The sequence below is a fragment of the Podarcis raffonei genome, chromosome 1 (genome assembly GCF_027172205.1).
Source record: "Podarcis raffonei isolate rPodRaf1 chromosome 1, rPodRaf1.pri, whole genome shotgun sequence".
NCBI lineage: Eukaryota > Metazoa > Chordata > Lepidosauria > Squamata > Lacertidae > Podarcis > Podarcis raffonei.
In genome coordinates, this window is record NC_070602.1 from 126,592,339 (window position 1) to 126,616,236 (window position 23,898).

The 23,898-nt window shown below is 43.3% G+C and overlaps 1 protein-coding gene across 2 annotated transcripts in view; it reads left to right on the top strand.

Annotated features, from left to right (window-relative positions):
- The first annotated feature begins 613 nt into the window (after positions 1–613).
- RFTN2 (raftlin family member 2) overlaps positions 614–23,898 on the top strand; it is a 50,930-nt gene continuing 27,645 nt past the window's right edge. The window contains exons 1-7 of one of the 2 annotated variants that reach the window (XM_053361575.1): positions 614–1,365; positions 6,748–6,931; positions 7,237–7,348; positions 8,740–9,055; positions 13,575–13,778; positions 16,186–16,307; positions 19,099–19,202. In XM_053361575.1, the coding sequence (XP_053217550.1) occupies positions 1,227–1,365; positions 6,748–6,931; positions 7,237–7,348; positions 8,740–9,055; positions 13,575–13,778; positions 16,186–16,307; positions 19,099–19,202 (1,181 nt within the window). In that variant the 5' untranslated portion in view covers positions 614–1,226. The remainder of the gene's footprint in view (positions 1,366–6,747; positions 6,932–7,236; positions 7,349–8,739; positions 9,056–13,574; positions 13,779–16,185; positions 16,308–19,098; positions 19,203–23,898) is intronic. The other variant, XM_053361566.1, reaches the window with a different exon arrangement.

Sequence of the window (23,898 nt, forward strand, 5' to 3'; positions counted from 1 at the left end):
GTTCTTAACCTGACACTGTTCTTAACCTGAAGCACCACTTTAGCTAATGGAGCCTCCTGCTACTGCCATGCCGCCGCCGCGCGATTTCTGTTCTCATCCTGAAGCAAAGTTCTTAACCCAAGGTATTATTTCCGGGGTAGCAGAGTCTGTAACCTGAAGTGTATGTAACCTGAAGCGTATGTAACCCGAGGTACCACTGTATAAGCAACTAGTTGAAAATCTACTCCTTTGCTCTTTGCTTGCAAAAAGCCCCTAAAACAGAAGCTTTAAGAATTAACTGTTAGCTTAACAGAAAGATTGCCATAGAGCTCTTTCTTGTATAACATGAATCAAATCCCTCCTCTGGGTTTGCTATGATGTACATTTCATACTGTTTCTAAATGGGACATATCAAAACCAAAGAAGGTGCTTTTTAAATATTTTTTAACTTACTAAGTCAATTACTCCAAATACAATTTGTACTGCTCTCTAGCCAAGAGAGTCTTTTGCTATTGTGTGCATTTTTCCCCAGCTGCTCTGTGCGAAGGAAGTCAGATCCAAACTCACATTTAAAACAAGAGTCTGAACTGCTTTTCATTTACTTTGCTCCCCTTTGAGATGCCAGAAGCAATTTCCTCTTGAAGTTGACTTCCTTTCTGGAAACGATTTTGTCTCAAACCATGTTGAGGCTCTCTGGTCCCATTATCTGACTAACTTGCTCTTTTTTGTTCCCTTTTCTTTGCTACTGCAGCAAAACAGACCTTCTGGCTGCAAGGGAATCGCGCTGAAGTTTTGCAGCAACTTTTTATTTCGGTTGTTTTCTCACATCATTATCAGCCAGCCAAGAGAGACAGACAAAGCACTCATTGGTGCCCTCTGCAACAGAACACTGCTAGCGGGGGCTGGCTGTAAATTGACGTGGCATGGAAAATCTCTGCTAAGTTTGTAACACTTTGTATGTTCCTGCAAGAGCAGTAACACTCTTGTCCAGGAGGACTTCGTCGCCTGAAAGCATAAAGGGTTATATGCCTGGATGTAACTATGGCTGGAAAATTCCTCCTCTTTCTAACTTGGGACTTGAATATTCTTTTTTCTTTGGTGTTGTGGCTAGCAGTAAACAGCATCTAAAACTTTGAGATTCCTTCCTCTCTCTTTTTTTCTCCAATCAGAGGGAAACAGATTTTGTGGCATTCTCCATTTCTACCTCCACCCTCTTTGCACCTTCCTGCTGCCTGCCGGCTGCGACCATGGGGTGCGGACTCAGAAAACTAGAAGACCCAGATGATAGCAGCCCTGGAAAAATATTTTCAACGCTAAAGAGACCGCAAGTGGAAACAAAGACGGACTCTGCTTATGAGTACATATTGCTTGATTTTACTTTGGAAGGTAGGTATCTTGTTTCAACAGTACTCTGTGCCAAAGGCTTAAACGGGCAAAAGTTTTCCTTATTTTATTTCTTTGGGTTAGATACGGGGAAACTAATTCACGAGAATCTTTCAACACCAGTCACTGTTAATCATTAGGCTAATGGTTTAGAAATGTGTTAAATTGTGCGTATGAATGCCAGAAAAAAATGTGTATGCACGTAACAGTTAGCGCATTGGCGCCTCTGTTCAGAAAAAAAGGTCTTTTTCCAAATCTGTGCATAGCTGAAAGATCCGGCAGTTCTGTTAAACTTGACAGTAAGCACTACTTAAGAGCACTTCTACAGTGGAAAATACCTTTTAGCTTCCTATTCTTTGTTTCATGTTCTGTTTTGTTTTTGTAGCTCAGGCATGGAAGGAAAACTGAATGTTGTGCAGTTAAAAGGCAGACAGTGTGGGTCTACTTCCCTCTTTTGTAGGGTTTTTCTTGTTTCTAACCGACTCCCTGTCCCAGAAAGTTGAAAACATAAACAACCGACCCCAGACAGCTTCCCATTAAAAACAGGCAGTTCTATTCAGCTGTACAGTAGTTGCTTCAGGGACTCATAATTTTTGCTGGAATGTTTTAGTGTAGCTTCTCCATGGCTATACAGCAGTTTTTGTGGGTAGCTGATACTAGTTTTAAATGCTATGGTTGCAGTAGCCAGAATATATTAATGTAGATTATAAGTATAAATTTCATGAAGATTGTTGTGCAGGACACATTTTAGTCCGTTACCTGCATTTTTGGCTTTTCATTCTGTATATACAATTCATTCATTTCTCTTTGGGTGAAGCAAAACTTCTTTCTGTGGAGAAACAGTAGCAACGACGACAACATACTTTTGAGTCTTATGCTGGATTACCTAATACATAATCCGTATACTGGTCTATAAGTTTAAACTGGCAATTTATTTAATGCATTCTAGATTTTGTTCACAGCTTTTGTTTTGCTACATAGTACGTGGCATTTTGAGTTGCATAGCTTTGACGTTCCTGAAAGTAGTCTGATGGTGGTTATTCCTTGTGAAAAACAATTATTTTTCATTAAAACATATGTTTTAGCAACTGAACGCAAGGAGGAGGGGAGGTATCTTTACATCACTGCAGTGTTCCATGACATATACCAAAAAAAATCAGGGTTCGAGCCAGAATTTCTGTTTTGCAAATGGAAAGACTCTATTCGTGGAAAGGGTTGCAATCCAGCAGAGACTCCTTCGGGTAATCAGAAGGTGGTAATCAGGCCCAGAGTCAGGAACTGGCCTGGTGGGGGGCAAATGTTAAGCCCCAAAGAACCCACTGGGGCTGACAACAGTCGCTGGCATCTTCCTTCTACTTTTTCACTACCAGGGCAACCCACCATTTTCTTTTTCCCAGAATGCTTCTGGGCATAGGTGGCTGCAGCCTTGGGCGGCGCTCTGCTTCAAAGAAATAAAGATGTTGGTGACCAGTCATCCCTCGGAGCTGTTCTGGAACCCAATATTTCCCCCAACATATCAGCTGTGCCGTGTGAGCTGGATCGCCTCTGTCCTATCCCGGCCATTGCAACAGGAGCCTCCGCTGAATTGCGGACACTTCTGCAAACAGGAGTCCTTCCTGTTTACAGAAATCTAGGACTCCTGTGCACCACCTGGCAAGCTTATTACGGAGGATCTTGCCAGCATCATGGATGTTTTGTGTCTGTGTGTGTTTCCCAGAGGGCATCATGCCCAGATCCCCCCAGAACTGGTGCCAACCCTGGAAGCAATTTTCACAAATTCATCCTTCCTCTCCACTGCCTCCCACACTGTTATGGAGTACCCCCCCCCCTTGACCCTCTGGAACAGATTTTCAGAGAGGAGGAGAGATCTGTTGAAACCCATTTTCCACAAGCAGCGCTGTGAGCGGAGTTCCCGCTGCAGCAACTCTGAATCTAAGCTGTCAGCAATATTGTGCTTAAATCCTTCCCTGTTGTTAAATTCGCAAACCCTTCAATGAACACGATCTGAATGTTTAGATGCACTCAGCTAGTTTTCTGTACAGTGGTACCTCAGGTTACATACGCTTCAGGTTACAGACTCCGCTAACCCAGAAATAGTGCTTGAGGTTAAGAACTTTGCTTCAGGATGAGAACAGAAATCGTGCTCCGGCGGCGCAGCAGCAGCAGGAGACCCCATTAGCTAAAGTGGTGCTTCAAGTTAAGAACAGTTTCAGGTTAAGTACGGACCTCCGGAACGAATTAAGTACTTAACCTGAGGTACCACTGTAATCTCATTAGGATTTCAGCAAAGACACAAGACCCCTTTTACTTGCAGTCTGATACAGTGATGCATATTTACTCAAATGTAAGGCTCATGTTCAAAGGGACGCAGGTGGCGCTGTGGTCTAAACCACTGAGCCTAGGGCTTGCTGATCAGAAGGTCGGCGGTTCGAATCCTGTCGACGAGGTGAGCTCCTGTTGCTTGTTCCCAGCTCCTGCCAACCTAGCAGTTCGAAAGCACATCAAAGTGCAAGTAGATAAATAGGTACCGCTCTGGCGGGAAGGTAAACGGTGTTTCCGTGCGCTGCTCTGGTTTGCCAGAAGCGGCTTAGTCATGCTGGCCACATGACCTGGAACAACTGTCTGTGGATAAAAGTCAGCTCCCTCAGCCTGTAAAGCGAGATGAGCGCTGCAACCCCAGAGTCATTCGCGACCGGACTTAACTGTCAGGGGTCCTTTACCTTTTTAAGGCTCACGTTCAGGCAAGTATTATTGCAACCATAATCACCTAATTATGGATGTCATCCTAATCCTAAAAGTTCCTAATGATGTGTCTGTCTGCAGCTCAGAGGCAAGAGCAAAATCTCAGCAGTTCCATGGTACAATTACTGCTTCTAACGTTCTTGTGCAGTCTTTAGAACACTTAATCTTATGTTTTCGTTTGCTATCTTAGCAAACTTAGCAAAATTTTGGAGCTGGCTATAGGTCACCTTGTGCAGCTAGGATTGACGTGTGTGTGTGTGTGTGTGTGTGTGTGTGTGTGTAACAAACAATGCCATCTAAATATGACACCTACATGTAAACACTGTACAAAACCAAGAAAACAGACACTTAATGTTTGGAATAATTCATCTACCTTACATGAACATTCCCAACAAGCTTCAGCTACATGATACAGCTATAACATTATACCATTTATGTGTGAATATGTTACTTAAGAGCATCCACATATTAACTGGTGAATGTCTAAAGGGACTAATTATATTGTACTATTTTATGGATATAGTTGGGTACAGGCCTGCATTGTCCTGTACTGCATATTTTAATGCGTAAGCTGAAAATGTATTTACGTACCGGATTTTTCTCTCTATAACACGCCCCCGACCATAACACGCACATAGTTTTTAGAGGAGGAAAACAAGAAAAAAAAATTCTAAACAAAACAGTGGATGTATGATTTTTGTGGTTCATGCTGTGGCCACAGACATGTGATCTGACGGTGAGTTTGAGGTAGCCCAATGCAAAAATCCTGAGGATCCATGTGGATCCATGCTTTGTAACCATGTTTTTGCACCACTGCGGTCCCAGGCAACAGTGGGTGCATGATTTTTTTAGTGCAAGCTGTATCCATGGACATGCTATGTGATCTGATGGTGAATTTGGGGTGACCCAGTGCAAAAATCCTGAGGATCCATGTGGATCCGTGCTTTGTAACCACGTTTTAAGTGGGGAGGGAAGGAAAAGCACTCAAGGGACAAGGAATACGCGTGGGGTGGGTGGAGAAGGATGCTGTTAATAATGCAGAAGAAGGGTATAAGAGGAGAAGCAAGCAGGCTCTGCTTCTCTCCCTCCTCCCCGGCTCGCTGAAAAACTTTGCTGCTATTTAGCCAGCTGAGTGGGGAGGAGAGAGGGACAGAGAGCCTGCTTGCTTTAAAGGAGCCAACCGGACACTCGTGTAAGCGGCTCCTCTCCTCTCCCACTTTGTTCCTTTAAAGCAAGCAGGCTCTCTGTCCCTCTCTCCTCCCCACTCAGCGGCTCTTCTCCCGCTTTGCTGTTTCAAAGCGAGCCACGGAGGAGGGAAGGAAGGGGAACCATGGATCCTCTGCTCACGACTGCAGCAGATCCCCCTGCCATCCGTAGGCATTCACTCCATAACACGCACAGACATTTCCCCTTACTTTCTAGGAGGAAAAAAGTGAGTGTTATGGTGCAAAAAAATACGGTATTTAAAAATCTATTTATAGATTACCCTTTCAGGAATAGTTGAACATTGATTGATACATCTGGCATACACATATTTGTCTAGGTCTGGTTCCTGCCTAAATACTGTCATCAAGCTGACTGAAAATTAATTTATAGACTCTGCATGTCATTTAAGTACAAAGTTTTCATTTCATTTCATTTTTTATTTTATTTTTGTTTGCCTTTTGTCCATCCCGGGGGAGAAAGTTACTTCTAGCATAACAGAGTTAGCCTAACAGTGGTTTGCCTTAAAATGTTGATGTCTGTAATCTGTTGTTTTATATCTGTGTTATTGGGATTCAACATTATTTTGTTTTCAAAATTCTGTCAGCCACCTTGAAAGCTCTCTGTCCTGAAAGGAAGCTTAGAATATAACTATACAGAATCAGTTCAGACCCCAAAACAAATGTGAGCAAATCGATGAAAAAATGCTGGCATCTGAGCTCGTCTAATTTTGCAATTTCCATTGGCTGAAATTATGGTTCAGAGCAACCGATAACTCTATGGTGCAGAATCTAATATTGAGCAGGAATTCCACCTGCTGAAAATCTCAGCTTTTTCCTTCTTATTTACTTTTAATAGATACAAGTTCCTAGCTCCCACTGATGCAAAAATAGGTTTGACAATATGTGAACAATGCCTGATGAAATCTAAAAAGTCATGGGATAGGTTAAGTAGGATTTGTAGGGGACAAGGCCTTGGTGCCTTATCCAACTCCTTAGCCCTGCCCACGAGTAGCAAAATCAAAATAAATTGTGCCAGGTAAAAACCTACCTACAAATGTGTGTGGTTTATATAGGTCAGAGAATCTAGCTATCTTGATGTATAGAGTTTGTGTTTCTTAAATAAAGGTTTTTAGTATAGACTATATCCAACCTTCAATCTGTACTGTAGCCATAATAGCTACTATTTTAATTTTTATAGCTTTCTCCCTGCACCTGTTGTTGTAACCACTAATCCTTCCAGCTTCACTGAGTCAGTGGTGTGATATAGAGCCATAAGCAGAACAGCCAAGCTGTTTTAATTTTTCCTGTTAGCAGATACCTACAGCGAAACCCCACATTGCAGCTTAAATTTTATATACAGAATATATATATAAGCTACTGTTTCTGTCCAGTGCCGTTGGAAGTCACTGAAATGTTTGTGTAATTGAAATCCCTTTAGCTTCCTCAAATCCAGAGGCGATCAAGATCAGCTCTGTGCTGGAAATTGCAAAAAAGGTGGAGGAATATTACATGAAAGGATATGTGGTAGGAGCTATTCACCCTGTTTTACTGTCAATTGGACGAAGAAGACACTTCCCAGCAAGTCACATTTATCGAGTCGTACTACTGCGTCTCAAACTGAGGTATGTACCATAGTAAATAAGTGTTTCTATTATTGTTTAATGTATTTATATCCTGCCTTTCTCCCAAATAGATAAGAGAAACATAGAGCCAGGCCATAAATACTTGGTCTCAAAAGGTAATTCAGTTGCGTTCCAAGTAACACATTTGGGCGACTTTGTAATCAGGCCTCCATGGAGTATTAGCCAAACAAAAGAGTTGCCAAGACTGAATTCATAATATTTTGGAACGAAGGAAGTTGTGCGTGCTGGCATTTTGTACAAGATACATCAGACTGTAACAAAGGCTGCTTTCTTTCTGTCTCCAGCCAAAAGCATCAAGCACCCAGAGGACAAAGACAACCCAGACTCGTGATTGAGGAGTGTCCTTCAACATATGAAACGCTCACAAATGAGGTGGTAAAAGGACTGTTGGAAAAGGTAGGATGGTCTTAACACTTCCTCCTTGAAGTATTTTGCTTGTAGGATTTTCAACATGTCATGTAGGTTAATTTTTTCCACATGTGACTGAGCCTCCTCCCCTCATGTGCGCTTCTCAACTAGTCACCTCTTGATTTGCAGACCATAGTTTCATTTTAAATATGAACCTGCAAATGATGGTTTGTTCTTGTCTCGCAAGCCTGGGTTATACACCAGGATTTAATCCTGCTTCATAGGGCGAGCACAAACCATAGTTTGCTAGTTCAGACGTAAGAAACTATGGCTTGCTACAATCCGCAATGTAACTGATGAAATGGAACGCACAAGGGAAGTTAGGAGAGCACATATCATAGCCATAGTTTGGTGTTACATGTAAACAAACCCATAGCCACATTAACAGGTGGAATCAGTAGTCCAGAAAACTATGAATTGTTATATCTTTAACTATATATAGTGGTACCTCGGGGTACATAAGCTTCAGGTTACAGACTCCGCTAACCCAGAAATAGTACCTCGGGTTAAGAACTTTGCTTCAGGATGAGAACAGAAATCGTGCTCTGGCAGTGCGGCAGCAGCAGCAGGAGGCCCCATTAGCTAAAGTGGTGCTTCAGGTTAAGAACAGTATCAGGTTAAGAACGGACATCCGAAACGAATCAAGTACTTAACCCGAGGTACCACTGTATAGATAGATGAACCTAGTTTATAGAATACTATTCTGCTGCAGTAAACTGTTTATAAACACCTCAAAATTGTCAAAAATATATGGACCTTAAGGTCCTCTGGGGGGCATACCAGGAGAGGCGGTCCCGTAGGTACGAGGGTCCTAGGCCGTGAAGGGCTTTAAAGGTCAAAACCAGCACCTTAAATCTGACCCTGTACTCCACCGGGAGCCAATGCAGCTGGAAAAGCACTGGGTGAATATGCTCCCATGGCAGAGACCCCGTGAGGAGCCTTGCTGCAGCATTCTGCACCCGCTAGAGTTTCTGGGACAGCTTCAAGGGCAGCCCCGCGTAGAGCGAATTACAGTAGTCAAGCCTGGAGGTGACCATCGCATGGATCACTGTGGCCAGGTCGGGGCGGGAAAGGTAAGGGACAAACTGGGTGTGGTAAAGCAATATAGAAGCAGCAGTTGTGGAGATTGCTTTCAAACCCACTTCCCTTGCTCTCCGTTAGCCCCAGCTTCTGCCCAGGTATCTGAACGGACATTTGCTATTTTCACACACCACTGTGCGCTTCTTTCTTCCCGCACCCATACTCCTGTATAAGGAAAGCATCACATACAAATGACCCCTCACAGTGTTTCTAATTTCTGAATAATAATTTAGAAATGATTTCTAAATGCACACAGCTTAATTATAACTGTATTTGTGTGTTGGGGGGGAAATATATAGATCAACGATGCTGCAAAAAGAGGAATGAAGTTTGTCGGATTTATAACACAACCTTGTCCAAAATCGAAAATCTGCAATGGCACAAGCACAGATGGGAATGCAGAGTCGGATTCAACCCTAGGCAGAAGGAGTAGGGAACAGAGAAGACACAACACAGATGACAGTGATAAGCCCTGGAATGAAGGGACTCTGAGTGGACAGTCCTCTGAGAGTGGCATAGAAGAAGAAATCCAGCCAGACATTGGGCAGTTGCAGGAGACAGATTTTCATGATGGAAGAGAAGGCAGTCCTAGCCCAACTAAACTGAGGAAAGAAGGTACTGAAAATTGCGACAAATATAGTCTTAACTATTTCCAAGAAAGGGACACGGGTGGCGCTGTGGATTAAACCACAGAGCCTAGGACTTGCCGATCAGAAGGTCGGTGGTTCGAATCCCCGCGGGATGAGCTCCCGTTGCTCGGTCCCTGCTCCTGCCAACCTAGCAGTTCAAAAGCACCTCAGTGCAAGTAGATAAATAGGTACCGCTCCGGCAGGAAGGTAAACGGCGTTTCCGTGCGCTGCTCTGGTTCGCCAGAAGTGGCTTAGTCATGCTGGCCACATGACCCAGAACCTGTACGCTGGCTCCCTCGGCCAATAAAGCGAGATGAGCGCCGCAACCCCAGAGTCGGCCACGACTGGACCTAATGGTCAGGGGTCCCTTTACCTTTTATTTCCAAGGAATGTAAGTATCCATTTTTGGACACGATTACCATCCAGACTGGTTCCAGATGTGGTGCTTTTGGACCCAGCCATCCCCCCCCCAACATTAGCAAATAGTGATGGCAGGAGGTGATATATCGATACATCGCCCAAATATAGTCTGACTAAGCCGCTTCTGGCGAACTAGAGCGGCGCACGGAAACACTGTTTACCTTCCCGCTGGAGCGGTACCTATTTATCTACTTGCACTTTGACGTGCTTTCGAACTGCTGGGTTGGCAGGAGCAGGGACTGAAGAACGGGAGCTCACCCCCGTCGCGGGGATTCGAACCGCCAACCTTCTGATCGGCAAGTCCTAGGCTCTGTGGTTTAATCCACAGCGCCACCCGTGTCCCTTTCTTGGAAAGGGACATAGTTCCATCCTTATTTCAGATATTGTGATATATTGATATATCATGATGTTTAGCCGGTGCTGTTTCGCAATGTTGAAAACCAGATATCACCCAACGTGGCTTCCCAAACACAAAGGTCGCTGCGGGTAACTGAGAGGAGGAAGGGCAGGGCAATCAGCATGGCGAAGGCAGTGTCAGGAGTGTCCGGTTGGTGGCAGCGGTGCACCTGCACTGCTCCAACCTCCCCACCTCCTTGCGCTTCTCCCTCTAAGTTACTGGCAACAGCCTGCATGATGGGAAGCCGGGTAAGCTCCACCAGCCACAATGGCCAGCTTCAACTTTTATGAGTTCCTCTTGCTGTGTCCCATTTTAGAGCAAGGAAATCTTACCATGCTGATCCATGGTTTTGTGACATTTGTTATTGCAAGGTACTCCTTATGTGCAGGTGGTGCTGTGGTCTAAACCACCAGGCCTCTTTGGCTTGCCGATCAGAAGGTCGGTGGTTTGAATCCCTGTGACTGAGTGAATTCCCATTGCTCTGTCCCAGCTCCTGCCAACCTAGCAGTTCAAAAGTACACCAGTGCAAGTAGATAAATAGGTACCAGTGTGGTGGAAAAGTAAATGGCATTTCTATGCATTCTAGTTTCCATCACGGTGTCCCATTGCGCCAGAAGCAGTTTAGTCATGCTGGCCAAATGACCCGGAAAGCTGTCTGTGGACAAACACTGGCTCCCTCGGCCTGGAGTGAGATGAACGCCACAACCCCATAGTTGCTTTTGACTGGACTTAACCGTCCAGGGGTCCTTTATCTTCACTCTTAAGTGAGGCTGCTCTTGAAGATGAACTTCCACAACAGGGGTGGGTCCCCAACATCTGGAGAGTCGCAAGTTTGCCACCCCTGTGGTATAAGATAATCTAGAAGAGGCGAGGGCTTTCTTGACAATGACCGTCTCATTATTGTAAGGTCCTCTCCAAAGAGGTTCGCCTGAGGCCAACACTGCTGTCATTTGATAGCAGTCAACAGCATTTTTATTTGCCCATACATTTTAATAGATTATATTAATTTAACTGAACAAGTTTTAGTCTGATCGAAAGTTTTTTGCTGATTTCTTGTTTTTGATGGGGTGTGGTGTGCTTTTATGCTGCACACCGCCCTGATATCTGATTGTTTATTTTTAAATAAAATAAATATTAATTTAGCCTGGAGTGCTTACAAAATGCTTCAGCCCATCTGCTGATGATTGTGGCAAGAACATAGGTAACTCATTCCAATGTAACTCCACTGAATGTTTGTGGCGCTTTGGGCCCAGCTCAACATGTTGGTGCTGACTTCATAGCCTGAAACAAACCTAATTTAGGGAACTGCCTCTCTCTGTGTGAGTCCCTTTGCCAGCTGCAGTCCTCAGAGAAAGGGTTGCTCCATATTTTCACATGATGCAGCCATCAGCAGCTGGTCACAGGGCCTTTGCTGCGGTCACCCTGAGGTTTTGGAATGTCCTCCTGAATGAGGCCAGAAATAGCATGTCCCTGATAACATTACAGAAAGGTTGCAAAATTCATCTATTTTGCGTGGCATTGCTTCAATGAATATGATGGTCATCAGGTGTAGTCTCAATTGCTAGGATGTGGTTTTGTGAACTTGAAATTGAATTATTGGTCATTATTACATGCAGGCGGGGACATGGGTGGCGCTGTGGTCTAAATCACAGAGCCTAGGGCTTGCCGATCAGAAGGTCGGCAGTTCGAATCCCCGCGACAGGGTGAGCCGCTGTTGCTCGGTCCCTGCTCCTGCCCACCTAGCAGTTCGAAAGCACGTCAAAGTGCAAGTAGATAAATAGGTACCGCTCCGGCGGGAAGGTAAACGGCGTTTCCGTGCGCTGCTCTGGTTCGCCAGAAGTGGCTTAGTCATGCTGGCCACATGACCTGGAAGCTGTAAACCGGCTCCCTCGGCCAATAAAGCGAGATGAGCGCCACAACCCCAGAGTCGGCCACGACTGGACCTAATGGTCAGTGGTCCCTTTACCTTTACCTTTATTACATGCAAGCACAGTGCCCTTATCCAGAAGGTCCCCATAAACCTGATGGACCTGTTTTGCCACCTCCCCAACCCCAGCTTCAAATGTGGATGGAAACAGGCATATGGGTATGCTACACACAGCAACAGGATGGCCTTCAGTAGGAAAAAGGGGTCTGTGCTATGAATGGGGCAGAATTTCAATTGAATTTGCATTTAAAGGCCAACCTACTTAATTTGCAGTTACTGAAACGAGGCACAAACTGAAACACGACTAGCCTGGGAGAACAGCACTTCTCCGAATTTTGCAGTGCATTTTTCCCACGAGGAGCTGTGTGTGCATATACTGGGCTCAAGTGTGCATAAAATGCACGTGTAAGTGAAAACAACATACAAAACAATGAATTGCATTAAGGGAAATTGTTTTGCAAAAAAAAAAAAGATATATTTGACAAAAATGTCTTGCGAAATGAGTATGATGAGGAATTTTTGGAAATAATGGTGAATTTTCAAAAGGAGTTGGGTTGTTTTTTGTTGTAAGTAAACTGATGTGGTATTGTGGAGTGCTGAACTCAAGCTTGGGAAACTGAAAGAAACAAGAATTAACAGATTTGTGCATCCCTGGTCTGTGAGCATCCCCACTTAGCCCCCTGACTTTCCTACTTGGATTGCACATTCAGCTCAAGCAAAGAGACAGGGCTGGGTGGCATACAAAAATTATGCATTAATCTCTCATTTCTCCTAATCACCAGTTACACCATCAGTAGGCATGCCAGCAGGTGACATGGTGGTGGTGAAACAGAACTTGGTTGACATACGGTCCCATGTGGCTGTGCCCACATTGGATCAAAAAATGCTCTTCCTCTTCTCCATCTTCTTCCCCATCTTCTATTTAACACAATGTGGTTTTGACTACTGGAGGAAGAAAGTAATGTAAACCTTTTGTGGCTTAGGGAAACTGTTCTATGAAAGTCTTACAGACAAATGAAGCTCCTAAGGTCTTTGCATTTTCCAGACAGAGGCAGTGTAGGCATTCTGTATTAACCGAAGAACAGATATAGGGCACAAAGATAGGTAATCCAGAAGAAAGTTATAGCAACTTAGGCAAGTATGCTCAGAGTGAGAAAGGTGAATCTTGGAAATGTTGAAAAGGAAGTTGCCGTTGTCTGAAGTTCAGTATGGGGAAAAATCAGAACTCTTTGAAGGGATGTCGGCAGCATAATTGCAGAGACCAGATTATGCCGTGAGATGCCAACAGTGTAAAAATAGATTGGATAGATGAGAAAATTAGAGCACTGAGAAAGGGGATGTAAAACAAGACGGGCAAAGTGCCTAGGACTGGGCAGGGAAGATTCAAAAGCAGAGCTGTCCAACTCAAAAAGAGACAGAGAACGAGCATTTTGAGAGTCAGGAAAATAACTCAAAGATGAGACAACCTTGTTCTGTCTAAGGAGAAGGAGGATTTCAAATGTTAAGCACCTCTATTAAGTTGTCTGTTGGCTCAGAAGCTTCCAGCATATTGACTTTCAACTCCCCACTTGAGTTTAAAGGGTTTTCATTTGCCATGTTGAGGCTTTATGTCATGATCTATGGACAAGTTGAAGTTTTTCCACTTGAAATACTGATAACTTCTCTTGATAAGTGTTCCATTTTCAAAAGGTTAATCTTAGTTACTCCATTCCTCCAAGCCCTCGTTATCCCTGACTTCTTTATTTCCTAATTTCTGACCAGAGAACAAATTGTATACAGTCTTCAACGTCTTCGAGGATGATTCCACCTGTTGGACATATCACGACGGTGTTTTGTCTCTAAAAGTATCAAGGAAAGGACCAGTGATAAGTACTTTGGATGCTGACTGGCTAGAGTTAACCACGTTTTATTACAAACAAGGGTTGTCCTTAATTGACTCATTCGTACACTGGGAGGCTTCTAAAGGTAACTGTAATTATACCATTCGTCTCTTTGCACCTGAAAAAGGCGATAATAGTATTATTTATTTCAGAACAGTAAAGGACCTAGATAATGTAGTGGCTTCTCTTACTTAATCAATATTGTACAATAAGGGTAGGAAGGAGGAAATGATTATTGTGAGGGAAGAGACAAACAGTAGAGAAATATTCTATTTTTTCAGCAAGTAATATTTTTCTAACAACATTAATTGTTCTAAGAGAATTAGATGGCAAAAAAGTAGGGGTGTTTGTGAGTGAACCGACCTGATTCGCAACTCCTAAACTAATACACGGATAGGAACACAGTTGTCTTTTGTTTTTCTGAATTTTGTGATACCATTCATAGCTCTAATAATGCATATAAAGCAGGAGAATAGCACATAATTGGTTACTTATGTGATTGGAAGTTCGGGCTTCAATGTGATTATTTGCTAACTGAAAAAGCTTCAAGTTCTTTAAAGTAGCATGCTAATTTTTCGCCCAATATTCATTTCTTTACTGTTAGCATCCCTGTTTGTGATAGTTGGGTATGAATGGAACAAAGGGCATCAAGAACAGTTTCTTTGTGTGAGGTCTCTTCTCTAAAGAGCTGCTTCTAACGAACATTTCACACAGTCCTTGTATGGAAGATATTCAAGTGAGAAGCATTAATAGCAAAATGATGACGTTAAGAAAACCTCTTAAGTGAGTAATTTTATGCCTGCTTAGTGCTTTATATTAACATAAAGTATATGTAAACAAACAATAATGTGGTTCATTTAAGAGGTCTTCTTAATGTTATCATTTGGCTATTAATGTTCATTTTAATGCTTTCCATAACTGATTTTCCCTGTATGGAAAATAGTTGAACATAAACAATTTTAATATGGCAATTGGATATATTTATTAAAATGTTTTTATTCCTTTATCTTTGGAAAGATAACCTTTCCAAAGAAATCTACCTTTCTAGATTTTGTTTTAGTATGTCGTGGGTGATTGACTGTGTTTGGCATTTACAGAGAAAAGTACATACAGTATAGTAACGTAACAGATCGTGGAATTAAGTGTGGGGACTCCACAAGTTGCTAGCGCCATTACTTGGAAGTAGCAAATGATGCCCTGAGTCGATCTGTAGGAAAAATGTGCCATCCCCCTTTCTCAAAAGGACCTCTAAAATGGTCATGTGTTAAGAGAGAGAAGGAAGAGTGTGCTCCTAATGTCTCACACTGATGATGTCACTTCTGGGCTCACTTCATTCTGCAGCATTCTTCACATTGATGATAATGTGTGAGGGTGTGACATCCTGGTATACGCGGGTGGCACTATGGTCTAAACCACTGAGCCTCTTGGGCTTGCCAGTCGGAAGGTCAGCGGTTTGAATCCCCGCGACGGGGTGAGCTCCCATTGCTCTGTCCCAGCTCCTGCCAACCTAGCAGTTCGAAAGCACGCCAGTGCAAGTAGATAAATAGGTACCACTGTGGCGGGAAGGTAAACTGTGTTTCCGTGCGCTCTGGTTTCCATCATGGTGTTCTGTTGCGCCAGAAGTGGTTTAGTCGTGCTGGCCACTTGACCCGGAAAGCTGTCTGTGGACAAACACCGGCTGTCTTGGCCTGAAAGCGAGATGAGCGCCACAACCCCATAGTCGCCTTGGACAGGACTCAACCATCCAGTGGTCCTTAATATCCTAAAAAGTGTGAGAGAGAGAGGCAGGCAGGCAGAGATCACCTGAACATTATACAGCTACAACAGATCAGAGGACAACAGTTCAGGCACTGCTCTCTCTCTTTATCTCTCTCACACACACCCTTATATCTAGCACATGCAACGTGCCAGGAATCAGGTACAGTGGTACCTCAGGTTACATACGCTTCAGGTTACAGACTCCGCTAACCCAGAAATAGTGCTTCAGGTTAAGTACTTTGCTTCAGGATGAGAACAGAAATCGTGCTCCGGCGGCACGGCGGCGGCAGGAGGCCCCATTCTTCAGGTTAAGACCAGTTTCAGGTTAAGTACGGACCTCCGGAACGAATTAAGTACTTAACCTGAGGTACCACTGTACCTTCTTTTTACAGGCTCTTTAGGAGAGGGAAATGACATATTTCTTCTACACAGTAATTCCATACCAGGTGTGTGTGTGTGTGTGTGTGTGTGTGTGTGTGTGTGTGTAATCTCTCGTGGAGAATAGCACTAGAAGCTGGTACAATCCACACTTGGTTCCATGATCAATTTAGTTGGTAAAGGTGACATTATTTTTCTCTGTAGACTCCAAAGACAGAAGAGTGCTGACGTGCTAAGACAGAATAGGAAGAAAAACACCCTCATTTGAATGTAATAAAAAGCAGCTACAGTAATGATATATTTCTTAACAATTCAAGGTTTCTATCATTTACTTCCTTCTTTTCTTGTTTCCCCAGCTGACTACTTGCCCAAATCATTAGAAGGCTTATTTATATATGAAGAAGAAGGCACAGGAGTGCCCGGTTCAAACAGGAAAGGAAATGATGCCATTGTTGTAGAACAATGGACTGTAATTGAGGTAAATACCTTGTTTTTGTTTTTATGTATGCAAGTTAGTCTCATAGGTTTGTTTGTCTCCAGATTCAGAATGATATTGATTACAAATTTAGTTCAAATTAGTAAATCAGTATAAGCCAGTCTGTAAAATGGGTGCAACTGAGTTGGCTTTAGTTGGAAAACCCAATTACTATATTTTCTTGTAAACACTCTTAACTAATACATAAATATTACTAAGGAAATATTGATACAGTGGTACCTCAGGTTACATATGCTTCAGGTTACATACGCTTCAGGTTACAGACTCCGGTAAACCAGAAATAGTGCTTCGGGTTAAGAACTTTGCTTCAGGATGAGAACAGAAATTGGGCTCCGGTGGTGTGGCGGCAGCAGGAGGCCCCATTAGCTAAAGTGGTGCTTCAGGTTAAGAACAGTTTCAGGTTAAGAACGGACCTCCAAAATGAATTAAGTACTTAACCTGAGGTACCACTGTAGTGTAGATGTTGGTCAGGCCTTTAAGGTTACATACCGATTCAAACTTTTGAGGCACACACTAGCACATTGTAGTATCTGCTACTTAAAATACATCATAGCAGATTATTTCATTCAGCAAGAAGCCTCTGAATAAATATCAGGAGCTTGCCACAGTTGTATATTGCGATTTCTGCGTCGCACATTCTTATTTGAACATTTCATGCAAAATACGCCTGGCAGACAAACCTGAAAAACCACACATGGGTTTGGGTTGATGTTTGGTTTGGGCCAAAGAAATTAGCCACTGTACTGCTGACAGTATATATGTGGTGTTAGCTTCTGCTGGAAAAACTGAACCTCTTGCTGAAATGATGGAAATGGTTTCTAGGAAATGACGAAGCACAATTAGCTGACTCGTTAAGTTCCCCAATCAAGGTGGCCTCTCAAAAATGTGTTTGCCTTTGAAATATTTTTTCCCCCACCCCGCTTTGGGGATGAGGGCAGCTTTTCTAACCACTAGGCATTCTACTTTTAAATTACACTGCATTTCAAAAATCCTTAACTTTGGAAGCGTAAGCCTTTTTTAAAAAAAAAAGTAAGGGGAAGTAGTGCATAAAATAAGTACCGTATTTTTCACTCTATAAGACGCACCAGACCACAAGACATATCTAGTTTTTGTAGGAGGAAAACAAGAAAAAAAATATTCTGAATCTCAGAAGCCAGAACAGCAAGAGGGATTGCTGCGCAGTGAAAGCAGCAATACCTCTTGCTGTTCTGGATTCTGGGATAGCTGCGCAGCCTGCATTCGCTGCATAAGACGCACACACATTTCCCCTTACTTTTTAGGAGGGGAAAAGTGAGTCTTATAGAGCAAAAAATACGGTATCTAGTAAAGTAGTTCTGTTAGCACAGGGGCTTTTGGCTGAGCAACTGAGCTTCCTCTCCCTGTGTGCCTCCTGCACACCCCATAAATCTGTTCTCCCTCCTGAGTAAATTTGAAGTATGGGGACATGCAGAGAGAGGAAGTTCCATTGTGTAAAAGGAAATCCTAGTGCTCGCAGAACTACTTCAGAACTACTTTGTTGTATTATACCACCCAATGGCTCAATTCTGATGACCATGCATTCAAACAGAAGGAAGAAGCAGCAAACTTAACTTTTCATTTTAAACATGGCTTGTTTCCTCATCAGCAAAAGTAGCTTTGGCAGAATATCCAGATTTCTCCCACACACAATTGCTATGTTTGATCAGGATTAATTAAGAAAGCAGAATCACAGACTCATAATTTCCTTGTTTGCTCTCAGTTCAGCGACAGAGTTAAAGGTCAATCAGGCACATAACATCCTTTTCCCTTTTCCTTTTGCTTCTGTCATGGGAGGAAGGGCAGGGCATACATTAAAGTTAAAGTAATAATATGGTAAAGTAATTATAATAACAAATAACAACTGGGTATGGGGGAAAGAGGGGAGATGAAATTTATATGTGAGAATAACATGCAAATCAGATCCAATGTAAGTTTACCAAATTTGAATAGCTAAATAACCAAGAATAGCCAAATAACATAAACAGGCTTTGCCAGTAATTGTCTGAGCTATCTAACTTCTCAAGTTTAGCAGAGTTGGGGCAATAATGCCATTTTTCAGAGTTCATCTGCCTGCCACGCACATTCTTTTTCAGTCATGGGATTAATTAGGCATTAGAACTGCTGTGCCCTTCCTGATGGGGAGGCAGATGCCCCCGCCTCCTACCAGGAACTGGATCCTAGCCTGTACCCTGCTTTGGCAAATGGGGATGCTGGCTGGGACTTGGACTGTGCCAGGGGGCGGAGCTGACAGAGCGCGTAGGCTTCCCTTGGATCTGCCCATTTAACCAGCCCCTACCTGGGGCTCTACCTGTTCGTTCCCTCGCCGATTTTCCCGACCCACCCTCAGTTTTTAGCTGATAGTCAATAATAATAATACAGTGGTACCTTGGGTTACATATGCTTCAGGTTACAGACTCTGCTAACCCAGAAATAGTACCTCGGGTTAAGAACTTTGCTTCAGGGTGAGAACAGAAATCTTGTACTTAATTCGTTCCGGAGGTCCGTTCTTAACCTGAAACTGTTCTTAACCTGAAGCACCACTTTAGCTAATGGGGCCTCCTGCTGCTGCCACGCCGCCAGAGCACAATTTCTGTTCTCATCCTGAAGCAAAGTTCTTAACCCGAGGTACTATTTCTGGGTTAGCGGAGTCTGTAACCTGAAGCGTATGTAACCCGAGGTACCACTGTATTTGGCTTGTGGAAATGCTTGCTGCTCTCCCCAAATATACTAATGCCTCTGGTTTTTTTTTATATAGGGCAGTGAAATCAAAACGGATTATGGTCCTTTGCTACACACCTTGGCTGAGTTCGGTTGGCTTTTAACGTGTGTGCTGCCTACTCCAATCATCCGACTGGACAGGTAGATGAAGACGGTGCCTTTCTCTCCCTAGTGCATGGCAGCCCGGCTTGTGGGGACATACCTGCTCCTGACAACACACGGGGTCTAAACTGACGCCACCTGCCAGGCAGGGCTTCTGCTTTCACCTGAGCAGCTCTGTCTCAGAGGCACAGTTCTCCAGGAGCGCCAATCAAGGGCTTTCAAATGAATCACACGCACACCCAAAATTAAAATGCTGAGCAGGGTCTCCGTCCCTCCTGATAATAATAGTAGTAATAATAATAATAATAATAATAATAATAATAATAATAATTAGAGCCAGTGTGGTGTAGTGGTTAAGAGTGGTAGTCTCGTAATCTGGGGAACCGGGTTCGCGTCTCCGCTCCTCCACATGCAGCCGCTGGGTGACCTTGGGCCAGTCACACTTCTCTGAAGTCTCCCAGCCTCACTCACCTCACAGAGTGTTTGATGTGGGGGAGGAAGGGAAAGGAGATTGTGAGCCGCTTTGAGACTCCTTAAAGGGAGTGAAAGGCGGGATATCAAATCCAAACTCTTCTTCTTCTAATAATAATAATAATAATTTATTATTTATACCCCGCCCATCTGGCTGAGTTTCCCCAGCCACTCTGGGCGGCTCCCAATCAAATTTTAAAAACAGTACAGCGTTAAATATTAAAAACTTCCCTGAACAGGGCTGCCTTCAGATGTCTTTTAAAGATAGGATAGCTGCTTATTTCCTTCAAATCTGAAGGGAGGGTGTTCCACAGGGTGGGCGCCACTACCGAGAAGTCCCTCTGTCTGGTTCCCTGTAACCTCACTTCTCGCAATGAGGGAACCGCCAGAAGGCCCTCGGCGCTGGACCTCAGTGTCCGGGCTGAACGATGGGGGTGGAGACGCTCCTTCAGGTATACAGGGCCGAGGCCGTTTAGGGCTTTAAAGGTCAGCACCAACACTTTGAATTGTGCTCGGAAACGTACTGGGAGCCAATGCAGATCTCTCAGGATCGGTGTTATGTGGTCCCGGCAGCCACTCCCAGTCACCAGTCTAGCTGCCGCATTCTGGATTAATTGCAGTTTCCGGGTCACCTTCAAAGGTAGCCCCACGTAGAGTGCATTGCAGTAGCCCAAGAGGGAGATAACTAGAGCATGCACCACTCTGGCGAGACAGTCCGCGGGCAGGTAGGGTCTCAGCCTGCGTACCAGGTGGAGCTGGTAGACAGCTGCCCTGGACACAGAGCTAACCTGTGCCTCCATGGACAGCTGTGAGTCCAAAATGACTCCCAGGCTGCGCACCTGGTCCTTCAGGGGCACAGTTACCCCATTCAGGACCAGGGAATCCCCCACACCTGCCCGCCCCCTGTCCCCCAAAAACAATACTTCTGTCTTGTCAGGATTCAACCTCAATCTGTTAGCTGCCATCCATCCTCCAACAGCCTCCAGGCACTCACACAGTTAACCAAGTCAGCCTGAGGCGGGAGGTTTCTCAGTTCTGTTTGTAAGCAGCAGCTGTTGGGTTTCTTACCTCATTGTGAGGGTCTCCAGCTCGTTTTGGACTGCAACTCCCATCATCCCTAGCTTAACAGGACAACTGGTCAGGGGTGATGGGAATTGTAGTCCAAAAACAGCTGGAGACCCGAGTTCGGGGATCCCTGAATTAGAACAATTATGGTATCCCTCTTCTGTGATAGATTCAAACAGGAGTGACCGTTTCACCATAATTATAAAGGCTACTAACTACTTCACCAGAGTTTGTTGCTTGGGAAGGAAAACTGTCCGCGTAATTTTGGTGGTGGGTGGAGTAGCTCAGGAACCGATCCAAGCAAATACGTATTTTTTTCCAAGGGAGTTGACCTAGTTTCTGAATCAATTCTTCTTTTTAAGTGGAAAAGCAGCGCTAGTGTTCCAGATAGTGTTGATAAAATACTCGAGTGCAGGGTTTTTTTTCTAAGGGAGAAGAGTACATTGTTGTCCCAGAAAAGAAAAACAGAAGCAACTGAGATTTGGGAGTTCCCTGTTTTGTTTTTAAAAAATTGTAGCCTGAAAATCTCCATCAAGACTTGAGCTCTGCTTAAAAATCTGTCCTGAAATGTTTGGGGTTTTTTTGGTTTTTTTAAGAGAAGAATCATGTGGTGTGTTTTTTTTGTCCCATAGTTTCATTCTGAATATTTTCTGCACTTTTGTTGTGGAAAATAAATTGTGGGATTTATTTATTTATTTATTTATTTATTTATTTACTTATTTATTTACTTATTTACTTACTTACTTACTTACTTACTTATTTCCAACCCATCTGGCTGGGTTGCTAGTCGTAAAACTGAATCACAAAAACTGTTACGCAGTAGTGAGACATCTGTCAAAAGACATTCATTTTAGCATGAACATGGTATCACTGTTGTCTGAATATGCTCATTTTTTTCTGATCAACTGAAACCTTTAGAGCAGCGTCCCATTTGCTATTTTTCAGGATCTGAAATGATCAAGTAGGAAAAACCAGCAGAAGGGAAATTGTCCCAAATTGCTTTCCATCAACATCCTTGCGGATTTTAACCACAACAAGCGTTTAAAGGCAAACAGGAAACGGCTCCTGGCTTGATTGCCTGTAGAAGGGAACTGGGGCATCATAAGCAGAAAAGGGGAGGTAGAGGAAGTCGGAAATATTACATAACTAGCCAACTCTTGCAGACAATAATATGTGAGTTATTGAGTGGTATGATTTATCATGTGCTAATACTGAATGAGCACTGTTTCTAAGCCGGGATGGGTATGACTGTGGAAATAAAAGTAGAAAATTAAGGGAATATTCCAGACATCGGTAGACTAAGCAATCTCCACCACATGGTGGGATGCAGACGTGCATTATTGAAATATAGTCAGAGTCGAGAGTGGATGTTTCCTCAAAGTATCTGCTTTACATACATTATTTACACAATGGGCCGCATGTGATTGGCTAATTTACTCCTGCTTTACTCCTGCTTTACTCCTACTTTACTCATGGTTTACTCCTACTTTACTCATAGTTTACTCCTAGATTACTCCTAGTCTACTCCTAGTCTACACCTAGTTTACTCATAGTTTACTCCTACTTTACTCATGGTTTACTCCTACTTTGCTGATAGTTTACTCCTATTTTACACCTAGTTTGCATGTGGTTTACTCCTAGATTACTCCTAGTTCACACCTAGTTTGCATCTAGTTACTCCTACTTTACTCATAGTTTACTCCTACTTTACTCATGGTTTACTCCTACTTTACTCATAGTTTACTCATGGTTTACTCCTACTTTACTCATGGTTTACTCCTACTTTACTCATAGTTTACTCATGGTTTACTCCTACTTTACTCATGGTTTACTCCTGGTTTACTCATGGTTTACTCCTACTTTACTCATAGTTTACTCCTACTTTATGTGTGCTTTTATTTAAAATGCATCTCTGGGTTACTTGTGGGGCATAGGAATTTGTTCATTTTTTTTCTTCCACCACATGGTCTGAGGGACGATGGACAGGCGCCCTGCTGAAAAAGGTTGCTGACCCTTGTTTTAGTACGACTCATGCAACACGTTGGTGACTAATATACACAGAATAAACATCCTCAAAATAATTATACATTCTTTATCAATCTTCTGAGAAAAATACAAAACCTTATGCAAAGCCACAGAGACTTGTGAACTACCCAATCTAAGAAGAACTTATAATGTCTGGTTTCAATGGATTTTTCAAATGCTTAACTCGTCGTATTTTTCTCAGAAGATTGATAAAGAATGTATAATTATTTTGAGGATGATTATTGTGTGTATATTAGTCGCCAATGTGTTGCATGAGTGATACGACCCATGTTTTAGGGCTAGTAGGACACTGCTTCCCACAAATCTCACTTTGTCCTCATCCAGCTCCGACTGCCTTCTTTTCAACTTACAACTCCGTGTTGAATGATGAGGTATCACCCAAACACCACAAGTCGGCTGTACTGTTTATTTCAAAAGGAAACGTAAGCCAGTGTGGATGGGGGAGGTGTGGAGAATGTAGACGCTCCAAGTGTCCCTATTTTCCAAGGACAGTCATGGATTTACAGAAGCCATCCCTTTTTTCATCAGAGAAGTGTTGGAGGGTTTGAGAATGAAATATACTCTAAGTCGAGAGTGGATTTCATGCTCTTTATTCAGCTCATAGTGGTGAGGAGGAATGAAAGTTCCCCCAAAGTATCTGCTTTATATACATTGTTTACACAATGGGCTGCACGTGATTGGCTAATTCCGGAATTCTCCTGTAGGCCAATCAGATTATGGATTCACTTCCATCTGGAGCTGGATTGGGTGGCTCCTGCAGACCAATCATACTGCTGCATTGTTCTAGGACCAATCAGACTGCTGCATTGTTCTAGGACCAATCAGACTGCTGCATTCTGAATCCTATTGTTCTAGGACCAATCAGACTGCTGCATTCTGAATCCTATTGTTCTAGGACCAGACTGCTGCATTTTGAATCCTATTCAACTCAGTACATAACAATTATCAACAGCACATGCAGCCAACCTCACAGAATTGTAGAGTTGAAGGGGAACCCAGGGGTCATCTAGACCAACCGCCTGCAATCCAGGAATCTCAACCAAAGCATCTTCAGATGTCTTCTAAAGATTGTATAGTTACTTATCTCCTTGACATCTGGTGGGAGGGTGTTCCACAGGGTGGGTGCTGCTACCAAGAAGGCCCTCTGCCTGGG